The following is an 11,903-nucleotide window of genomic DNA, read 5'->3' on the forward strand; positions in this document are numbered from 1 at the left end:
TTTTACAATCAAAACGTGTGTAATAACCTTTTTTTTAAATAATCAAGAATTAAGAACACACTTTCATTAAAATATCCTTCGTGGGTGAAACTTTAAAATAGTTATTCCTTGTGATGGAAAAATCGATAATGTCAAGGGTTTTGAGGTAGCCTTTGATCGGGAGCCATGTTTGCACAGAAAGAGTGTTCGGACACTCACAGTTTTTATTATAGTAATACAGTCTAACCGTCGCACGTAATACAGGCAAATCCTATCACTGATGATCCTGTATCATAAGTTGAAGTGACATTTTCTTTTGTGTGACACAAAACGTTGAAAGCACTTCATAATTGAACTTTCTGACACCTTTCGAATTCTCCGAGGGACAAATACCAGCATGTCATTATATACTAACTTTTAAACCTCTCTGGTGTAAAAACAGACATAATTTTTTAATTATTCTTGTATTTGTTGGACAACCATTTCTACAACGTGAAGTGAGAGCGAGAAATCGATCAATCTGTTAGAGATGAGATTACACTATCGCAAATCTCCACTGGCTCCGATGTTGGATTAATCAGGTCGGAGGTGAATTTGATTTTTTCTTCACTAAAACCTCTACCAACAACACACAAACCCACATCCTCTTTAAGACTGAGAAATCAAATTCCCTTTCGAGATCCTTCTCCGAGGCAAGAGCTCTAACGGGCTCAAATATTGAAGTTAACATCCTTCTCGAACCTGCCTGGAATTTCTTTAGTTTGTGCATAGTCCAATCAAAATCGAACAGGGCAGTCAACATCCGGGTTGTAAACTCACTTGTATAGTCTGGTCGAATAAAAAGTATGTTTACCGTTTATTGGAAGTCGACAAATAGATGTTATTCAGTTGTTAATGAAGGTGCTCAAGACATGTGATACCCTCCATGACAGTATAGATCAAGTTTATCTATAAAGTCCTCTTGACAAGACGCCACCTTTTCGTTTGAGGTAAATGCAAGTAATATAGTAACCACGAGCCAACAGGTTGAAGGGAAATAACTTTAGCGCCACACTGGTCGCGCTACACATGGGGCCACGAAGTTCCTCACCAGTTCGTTAATGGTGGAAACCGGACTATTTTAGTTCTCGACCTTGCTTCGTAAAGATGCCCTTCCAGTGGTCGTGTACGTAAGTCCCAAGACATTCAAAGTCAATTTAAATCTATCCAACCTTTTCAATCGTAGAATATGTGTGTTTTTAATGTATGGCTAAATGTGTCTAAACTGCTAACGGCTGAAGGGATAGAGTAAACCAGCTAGGGTCCATGCAGGAAGCAAATGTACTGTAAGTCCCCATGGTCCCTAGTATGGTGATCTACCTTCAGTTGTTGGCAATCTATAGCCTGTTTTTACATTGTCCTGTCATTTCTAGTTGACATGTTTTATATTTATTTACTAGTTTTAAATGGATATCTGTGATACACTAGTACTTTTACTGTTCTTCGTCAATAGGATTTAATTTCTACTTTTACTGAATATGATATAATCATTAATTGTTTTCGTCACGATATGGCTGAAATATTGCCGATGTGAAGATAAATATTAACTCATTCACAGTGGAAGCATCTGGCGGGTTCAGTTTCATTACGTCTTTGACGTTTGTCATGTAAATGGCAAAAACAACACTGCCCTTAAAAGTCAAAATCAGAAACACTGGAAATTGCATTACATTTACAAATGCACCAAGAATGTGATACTTATTGAAGTCCTCATTGTAGGTCCTGCTGTTTTTCATAGGTGTGAAGCAGAATATTGACCTAAATTTATTCATTATTCATTCATAAGTTCTAACTGCAATTTGTAAGCTGTTGAATTCAAATTATTGATATATTTCCTTTGTGTGGAAATTTCACATTTCTGCCAGCATGCGAAAACTCATCAACCATTCAGTTTAATTTTCAGGAACGGATTTTTTTCACCTATTGTGTAAGAAACGTGTTCCGCGTAGAAGGAACCTGACAGTTATATGCCCTAATTGACTTTGTTTCCGACGGCGCAAGGAAAGAGACTACGATTTTTAAATTACACGGAAACGTAGGTGCTTACTCAGAATGTCCTTCAAAGAATGCACAATTCCTCAAATTTAGTTATGACTTTGGCGAGTGAGTGAGCATTTAATTTACTTTACGCTATTGTAGCCATATTCCATGCATATCACGTCGGGGAGCATCCCAAAACTGGGCTATACAGTTTGCACTCAATTAGGCTTTTATGGTCGACAAATTCTTTTCTAATTAAGAGTTCAGCAATATCGGACACAAGAGGGGCTTCACACATTGAAACCATGTGGAGAATCAAGCCCGTGTCTTCAGCATGACGTATCGTAACTATAATGCCTAAATTTCAATAATTCACCAGCGTTTAAAGGATGGTGTGGATCCAGCTTGGGTCCATGCAGGTAGTAAAGGTATTGTAAGTCCCCATGGTCAGTTGCTTGTGATCTGCAGCAAACATTGCGGAGCAACGAACGTTATGAGCCATTTGGCTACCCCACTACCACAGTAAGTTTATCAAATACTGATGGAAGAATTGGAATAAAATCAATGCATAAAGTTTTGAAACTTATTTTAAACCACCGACAGGGAATGATGCTATCCTGACATAGTTACAGATTGTTATTTGTTTATGAAGAAAATTTTGACAGTTTGAGCCATGCGATTTCCAACGTTTTTGGAAAAGTCAAACACAATTAATGGATATTCCTTTTGCATCTTATTAATCAGGCATGCTTTAATCCCGTAATGGCGGTTGGTTTTTAGCAACCCATGCTTGTCGTAAGTGCATATTGTCATCATCCGTTGCAGTATCAATGCTTGCTCAAGAGCTGTATGTAGAGCTCATGGAAGGAAAACACTTCATTATAGTCTTCACCGTTATTTGTTTCAAAATTAACTTTTGTCTTTTCCTGTTTCTGATATCTCTGGATAATTTGCCAATTGTGAATATTTAGCAAGAGTTTCTGTAGCAGCAAGAACACAAATGCGAAACTCGCGCCACAGAATTTATTCATACCACACATGTGACGAGGTTCAAAAACTACAATAAAAACAAACAAAAAGAACCTCAGTTATACAAACACAAACTCATATCAATACAGATATGAAAAAGCCTTTTTTACATAATTTTACTCATTTTAGGCCTTATACACTGTTACAGAACCATATTCGTTATTTCATCTAGGCTCAGTCATGAAAACAATGCAAATAACAGAAATAGACAGTTCACATGAAATTTCCCTTCAAATTACACATTTCCTACCAAAAAACATAATAAACACCAAAAAATAGCAGATATTCATTACATTACACTTTCTCTAAAACATTATGGTAGGATACAGCAAAAATTGTTACTTACACCTTGTGTTCCCACTTGGACCAGGTGCATGACCAATATGGAGAGTCAGTGACTTCAGCCAGGTAACAAATTTGAAACAGCCACCAGGTGGTGATGATATGCAAATTAGGTCAGCTGACCCCATGTTTGTAAACAATGACATGTGCTTTTGTTTTGATTACAATAAGGAGTAGAATCAATGTTTTGATTTACTCATCTAAAGAAGTGAATTAACTTATTGGAGATGTAATTGATTGTAGATGATGATTTTGAAACATAAATATGCTTATAGATGATTGTAATAAGCATTTTGTACAAAAGTGAAAAAATATGGTTTTAGCCTTTACATACTCGGCCTCTTAAACATATATAACATGTTTAACACAAAAATAAAGGCTAAATACTACATTAAAGCTGGAAATTCAAGCAGAAAACACACAAATTCACTGGTTGCCTGCAAGCAACAACACAAGCTTGTGGATAGGCCTGCGTAACGTAGACCCCTGCGTCTTCACAGTTACAGTTCGGACATAACCTTGCTGATCAGGCTCCGTTTCTACGATGCGTCCCATAGACCAGTAGGTTCGGGGTAAAGACTCATCTTTCAGCAGTACAATGTCTCCTACTTCAAAGTTACGTTTCGGAGCATTCCACTTTGACGTTTTTGTAAGGTAAGGAGATACTCATTTTTCCACCTTGTCCAGAAAAGGTTGGTCAAATGTTGAACACATCTCCAACGTTGACGCATATAGACATCATTCCTCTGAAATGTTCCAGGCGGAGGAATAAAGACTTGTGTTTTCACCATGAGGAGGTGATTTGGCGTTAGAGGCTGGAGATCAAGCGGATCATCAGACGACGTTGTCAAGGGTCGGGAATTTACAATACCTTCAACTTCAGTCAGCAGTGTTCTGTAGGACTCATCATCTATTCGCTCTCCAAACTCTCGCAGTAGGGGATTAAGAACAGTACGCACGGAACGTATAAGTCGCTCCCACACGCCGCCCATGTGACTAGCTGTTGGTGGGTTAAACTTCCAGGAAATGTTGCTTTTCAGCAAGTACTCATGTAATCTAGACTGATCCATTTCTTGTACAGATTGTTCAAGTTCTTTTGCTGCCCCGGTGAAGTTTGTACCATTATCACAATGGATTTCCTGTACAGGTCCTCTTCTTGCGATGAAACGACGCAAGGCCTGTATGAAAGAATCTGTGCTCAAGGAATTTGCTACTTCGATATGGATAGCTCGACTGGTGAAACAAGTGAAGAGAGCCCCGTAACGTTTCACGCTTTTTCTTCCTTCTTTCACTGTATGTGGGCCGAAGAAATCCACACCACAATATGCAAATGGAGGAGCTGGATTAACTCTTTTCTCTGGTAAGTCCGACATGAGCTGAGTACTTGTCTGCCTCTTATATCTTCGACATGTTGTACATTTGTTGATGACGCTGCGGACTGTGCTATTTGCCTTCGTTATCCAATAGCGCTGTCTCAAAGTAGACAGTACCTGTGAACGTCCAATATGTCCAGAATTCTCATGAATCTCTCTGATGATCAAGATACTGATAGGACTGGTACAAGGGATCAGAATAGGATGCTTCATATCTTCAGATATGCGCGCTCGTGATAGACGACCTCCAACATGCAGTAGTCCGTCATGAAGAAATGGGCTCAATCTGCGAATTCCACTATTCCTATTCACTGACCCAGATTTCCTCAAGTCGTTTATCTCTGACCTGTAATGTTCTGATTGTATGAATCTCACAATAGATGTTTCAGCATCTTTCAGTTCTGTAACAGTGAACTTCTGATCAGTTAGTAGGGATTTGATATCACGTTTCATATTTCTCTGATACAAGATTTTGGCTAATCGTTGGTAGACTGCAACAGCTCGTTTCAGGCGATACCAAGAGGAGTAGTAGTTTATCAGCTTCATCAAACCACCACAACTTGAACTTTGAGACTGTTTTTTACACTCACAATAGCGACACACTCCTCGGCCTCAGTGTGGTCTTTGTCATACAAAGTGTCAGCAGGCTGGGATGGCCATTCTGAATAAGGTAGTCTCATGAATCGTGGACCTTCAAACCATGTTGCTGACTTCACTAGGCCTTCACAACTGCTTCCTCTTGAAGCGATATCTGCTGGATTGCTGTTTGAATCCACGTAGAACCATTGCTGAGGAGTAGAAAAGTCTCGTATCAGTCTAACCCTGTTTGCTACGAAGACAGGAAATCTTCTGTGCTCACTCTTGATGTAGTGAAGGACTGTGGTTGAGTCTGTGAAGTAGGTGATATTCTCATCGTCAATGTCCAGTTCACATAGCAGTTGTCGTCCGATCTTAACCGCCACTGTAGCCGCCGTCAATTCGAGTCGGGGAATACTCTGGGTTTTCATAGGTGCTAAACGTGACTTGCCCATGAGAAGTACTGTATGGATGTTGTTGCAGTTGTCAGAAAGCCTAATGTAGGCTGAACATCCATATCCGTTTGTGCTGGCATCGGAAAATACACAGAGCTGCTTTGAGACAATGTTGCCGAAATAATCAGGCTTCATGCAACGATCAATTTTCAACGACCTGAGAGATTGAAGGTTTGCAAGCCACTGTTTCCAGAGTTGCTGATTCTCTTCACTGACAATGTCGTCCCAGTCAAGTGATTTGTCTTTACACAAGTCCTGTAATATCTTCTTGGCTGGCAGGAGCACAGGTGATACTAGTCCAAGAGGATCGTACAGTGAAGACATTGTCGACAATATACCTCGCCTTGTCAAGGCTTTGTCTGGTAATACAACTGCATATTCAAATGTGTCCGATTCGGTATGCCACTGTAATCCAAGTGCTCGTTCTACAGGCAACTTGTCATAGTCCATATCTATTGCTTGAATATCTTTAGATCTGTCTTCAGGAGGGATAGACAAAACCACTGCTTTGTTGTTACTGACAAACTTTGCCAGTTTGAATCCGCCTTCCATGCTTGCTGACTGTAAGTCTTTGATAAGTTTGATGGCGTTTTCCTCAGTACCCACAGACTTAAGACAATCGTCTACATAAAAGTTTCTTCTCAGAGTTTCTGTCACACTTTCATCATATTTCTTTTCAACCTTGTCAGCGGTTGCCTTGAGTGCGAAGTTAGCGATAGATGGAGATGACACGCTTCCAAAGACCTGGACCGTCATGCAGTATTCCTCCAGTTCTGCGTCTAGATCTCCATTTGGCCACCAAACAAAGCGAAAGAAGTCCTGATGCTCAGCTGGCAACCTGACCTGGTGAAACATAGCATCTATATCACCCATGAAAGCTATGCTGTTTTCTCTGAAGCGAAGAAGAACGCCCAACAATGAATTCGTGAGGTCGGGACCCTGAAGCAGTACATCATTTAAACCCAGACCTTTACATTTCGCACTACAATCGAAGACCACCCTGATCTTTGTTGGTTTCTTCGGATGGTAAATGCCATGGTGAGGTAAGTACCATATACGTCCAGGTTGTGTGTTCAGTTCAGCAGGAGGGATCTTGCGTGCATATTCTTTCTGGAGAAGAGATTCTACAAACATTACATAATCTCTGTGATACTTGTCATCACGGAGCATCTTTTTTCTTTTGACCCAAAGCTCTCTTGACAGCAAGCTCACGATTGTATGGCATAGTCTGATCCAACTTCTTAAAAGGTAGTGGAACTTGGAAATGTCCATCAATGAAACAGTGTTGACCTTTAACAATTTCCATAAATCTTTCATCCTCCACTGAGAGTCCCAATTCACCAGGTCGTTTACCTTGACCATGTTCACTAAAGTCCTGTTCAAACATCTTGAGAACTGTTTCAGACAAGCACTCATTAGCTGTTGTGACTGGACGCAGAAGAATTCTATTGCACACCACTGTATTGTCTTCTCTGTTGTGCTTCACCTGTATAGGGCCGTTGATTGTCCAACCATGTCGATAGCGAACAGCAAACAGATCTGACAACTTGTCTGACCTTACTTCAAGTGGCTGGTGTGCAGAAGAACAGTTGATGCCTATCAGGAGTCCAATGTCAATGTTTGGCTGGTATGGAGGCAATGTATCAGCTATACCTTGAGAATGCTTCCATTTTTGTAGAAGTTGACGCTGAGGGATATGACTGTGGTCTACAGGCATGACGTCTCGACAGAATGTCTTGGGAAGAAGAGAAAGATTGTCATCAGACAGGTCAGTGATGATGAGATCATGTATAACATCAGTATCAATCACTTCCGTTCCGTTCATGGTAGTAAGCTTCAGTGTGGACTTCATAGCTTTAGCATCCAGTCTCTGCTTCAAGTCATTGGTGATAAAGCATCCTGTGCTTCCATTATCTAGAAAGGCATACGTCGTGATTACCTTGTCTTGACCCTTCTGTTTTACTTTGACAAGAATGATAGGCTGCAGAACTGTTTCTATGACACCTGTCCCAGTGACATTACAGGCTGTCTCCACACTTGTCTCTTGATTACTGGATCCAGACAGTACTTTACTACTTGTCTTTGGAGAATCTTCAGGCTTGTAGTTGTAATCATGTAAGGCTGTGGGATGGCGCAATTCACAGACTGCACAAACACGATGTTTCAGACATCCCCTGGAAGTATGGTTAGCACCATAGCAGCTGAAGCACCTGTTGTTGTCACGAAGGTAAGCTCTTCTCTCTGCTAGTGACTTCTGTTTAAAAGATTCACAATTGTCAATATCATGCTGTTTCTTGCAGAAATAACAGAACCATTTCTCATTGTCCTTGGAACGCTTACCATTTTTCTGTTCATTGCTGTTTACTCCTGCTACAAAACTGCTGAATTCTTGCCTTCGTGAAGACTGGTTGCTCCTTTTGTTTTCTCTTCGACGTTTTGTCGATTCTTGGCCAGCTGTCAGGGCTTCCTTACCAAAAATGGGCTCATTCGCTGACTTGGCTGCAAAATCAACAAAATCCACTAATGCCTTGAAATCAACAGCCCTTTGTCCACCCATTCTAAGTTTTGTGACCTTGTCTCTCCATTTGTTCTGCAAGGTGAAAGGCAGCTTCTGTACAATGGCCTGTAGGTTTGGAGCATGATTCAACACCGACATGTGAGAGATGCTATGCATAACATGGTAGCATTTAAACAACAAGACAGATAACTGTTTGAGTCCAATGTTGTCATCATTCTTGATTGTCGGCCAAGAAAGTACTTTGCTCAGATAGCTTCTGGAAACACTATATGGGTCACCATATTCATTATGCAAGAGCTGACGTGCAGTCCTGTATCCCTCTGTAGGCTCTATATATAAACAGCCTGATATCAAGTCCTTAGTCCTCACCCTCAAGCTGCTGGCCAAGATAGTACAATCTGTCAGCATCATTATTTGTGTGTGGTACAATGCGAGCATCAAAAGACATGATAAATTGTCCAAATTCCATAGGATCCCCTTTGAATGTAGGAACTTTTGTCTGTGGCAATAACATTGCACTTGTCATCTGCCTATAAACTTCTGTCATGATATTACTTGCACTTTGCCCCTGATTCATATTAACAGACTCTAGTGTACTGGTAGGGAGGTGCCTGGGGTAGTTACTGGAAGTAGCTGGATAGCTTACATACTCACTGGGATGTGGCTCTGATTTAAAGGTAGTACTGCGCAGTGGATATGTATGCTTTCTGGGCTCTGTGTCTTGCAAGGTAAGTCTGTTCATCTGGTCACTTGCCTTGAATACATCTTTCACCGCTGTCTGTTCAATGTCATCATTTTCTGCAGTGGCGAAAAACTTTCTCACGTGCCTGTACCTTGGCTATCTCAATGTCCAGCTGTAACTCCTTGACCTTCTGTGCAGCATCCATCATAGAACGCTCTGCAATCAATTCTGCAAGTTTTGCTTTCTCAAAGGTACGAGCAGATTTGGTAGAACTTGCATAAGACAAAGTAGACTTCCCACCTTTAGATCTATGGCTGTGCTGTGAACCCCTGTAGGACACTGAATCATATTCACTTCCGCTAATAACTCACGTTCCTGTGTCTTGATTGAATCCAACACCTGCTCCCGGAATTCTTTTCATTGCCTGTAACCTCTCTTTAGCCTGAACAGTATAGATATTTACTTCCTCTGGAGACTCCATCTCCCTAGTGTAAGATTCAACACATTTTCATAGCTGAAACACAAATCATGATATCTACTAAAACATGATTTAATCAAGTGTAAATTGTCAGCATTAGAATCATTCAACAGTCTAGTGAGTTCATTTTTACACTTGGTCACAGCAGCGAGTGCACTAGTAGCACCCCTTCTCAAACCACACAAACGTTCAGCCCTTCCTTTCTCCGTTAGGACCCGTTGACGAGTAGGACGTTGACTAAATTCAGTCTCATCATAGTCTAGAACATCATGTCTGTACACTGGTGCAATACCAAGTTCATCATATGTCCTACAATCAAATTCACTATTGCCACTTCTGTCAGACATATTAATCCTTATAATGTCCTACAAAACTGACAAAACACAAATTCAACAGAACTGTCACAATTCACAAGTCACCATTCACTTTCAACTGTTATCTTCTGACTTGTCCTGGCATTCTGTTACGTTGTCACTTCAGTCCTGGCCCGGCTGTCCACAACAGTCCATCTTCTCGTTCAAAAGGTTTTTTGAACTTTGTAGCAGCAAGAACACAAATGCGAAACTCGCGCCACAGAATTTATTCATACCACACATGTGACGAGGTTCAAAAACTACAATAAAAACAAACAAAAAGAACCTCAGTTATACAAACACAAACTCATATCAATACAGATATGAAAAAGCCTTTTTTACATAATTTTACTCATTTTAGGCCTTATACACTGTTACAGAACCATATTCGTTATTTCATCTAGGCTCAGTCATGAAAACAATGCAAATAACAGAAATAGACAGTTCACATGAAATTTCCCTTCAAATTACACATTTCCTACCAAAAAACATAATAAACACCAAAAAATAGCAGATATTCATTACATTACACTTTCTCTAAAACATTATGGTAGGATACAGCAAAAATTGTTACTTACACCTTGTGTTCCCACTTGGACCAGGTGCATGACCAATATGGAGAGTCAGTGACTTCAGCCAGGTAACAAATTTGAAACAGCCACCAGGTGGTGATGATATGCAAATTAGGTCAGCTGACCCCATGTTTGTAAACAATGACATGTGCTTTTGTTTTGATTACAATAAGGAGTAGAATCAATGTTTTGATTTACTCATCTAAAGAAGTGAATTAACTTATTGGAGATGTAATTGATTGTAGATGATGATTTTGAAACATAAATATGCTTATAGATGATTGTAATAAGCATTTTGTACAAAAGTGAAAAATATGGGTAGCAAAAAGTAATGTAAGTCTCCATGGTCCCTAGTATGGTGATCTACCTTTAGTTGTTGGCGATCTATAGCCCGTGTTTTATATTGTATTGTCTGCTTTCATTAAAATGTTTTAGTTTTACATGCTAGTATTATATTCATATCTGTGGATACTCCAGTATTTTTACTGTCATTCGTCGACAGGTTTTAATCTTCAAAAAATGTTTTCATTTTTCATTGTATAAATTTGTTTTTGTCACGACATGGCTGTGATATTGCTGATGTGACGTTAAATATTAACTCACTCACTCCATGAACTCTAATAACAGAATTGTAGCAGTGTAACGCAATCCTTCTCCATAAAAGATATTTTTCTATTGGAATTTGAAAAGAAAAAGAGCGACAGAGCAACGTAGCCTTGGTGCATATGCTATTTCTTCAGATCATATTCAGATCCGATTTTACCTAGATGACAAAACTCTGCGTCACTCTCTCGCCACAAAGACATTAAAACAGGGAATGGGTTTAAACCAAAACTCGTTCACCAATGTGTCAAATTTTGATAACGTCCCTTACATGTTTAACATAAAAATCTTTTTTATGTTCTATGGTCAAACAACTTTGTGCAAGAATTTTTGTGCATTTGGAAACTTTTTGCTCCTTTTGAAATCACATCTCCTGGTCATGGCTGCCTCTGGAATGTCTAAAAACATCTTTAAAGCAAAACAATTGATATAACTCTTGATCCATTCCAGCTGTTCATGGTTAAAAAAACAGAACATCCATGACCAAATTTGAATATCACTAGATTACACCGACAGCAGTCTTCAAAAGCAGAACTCCGCAAGTGCGTTATATTATCTAATGCAGTATTATTGTGTTATCCATATTCCTCATAATAGAAATGACCTGTACTCTTTATTCATGAAGCGCTTTTCCGGTAACGGGCTTTGTTTTTCACTCGAAACGGATCGATCCGTTAGTGTTATTGGGTCCACACAGTACATAGTTCTCGGAATATTTATACAAATACATTTTTACGATGATTTTAAGATCACATACAATCTTCTCTACGAATATGAAAATCCGTCACAAACGAAAAATGACATAAATGTAATATTATGTTAAATATCATACACTTGGTTTTCAAATCCACGCGATGATTTTTAAGATCACATACATTCTTCTAAAGAATATGAAAATGTCTCATACGGCATAAATGTCATAAA

At 39.5% G+C, this 11,903-nt stretch overlaps 1 protein-coding gene across 1 annotated transcript; it reads right to left on the reverse strand.

Annotated features, from left to right (window-relative positions):
• Window positions 1-3,974: 3,974 nt before the first annotated feature.
• On the reverse strand, window positions 3,975-5,195 carry LOC124256977. The gene has a single exon (XM_046690935.1). The coding sequence runs from the start codon at window positions 5,193-5,195 to the stop codon at window positions 3,975-3,977; it is 1,221 nt and encodes a 406-aa protein (XP_046546891.1).
• Window positions 5,196-11,903: the final 6,708 nt, after the last annotated feature.

This window comes from Haliotis rubra, unplaced genomic scaffold, assembly GCF_003918875.1.
Source record: "Haliotis rubra isolate DU_JTF1 unplaced genomic scaffold, ASM391887v1 Scf645, whole genome shotgun sequence".
NCBI lineage: Eukaryota > Metazoa > Mollusca > Gastropoda > Lepetellida > Haliotidae > Haliotis > Haliotis rubra.

What these genes read in the sequence shown, in the direction of transcription:
- LOC124256977 (XM_046690935.1), bottom strand. Translation starts at nt 5,195, where the DNA reads ATGAAACGTGATATCAAATCCCTACTAACTGATCAGAAGTTCACTGTT.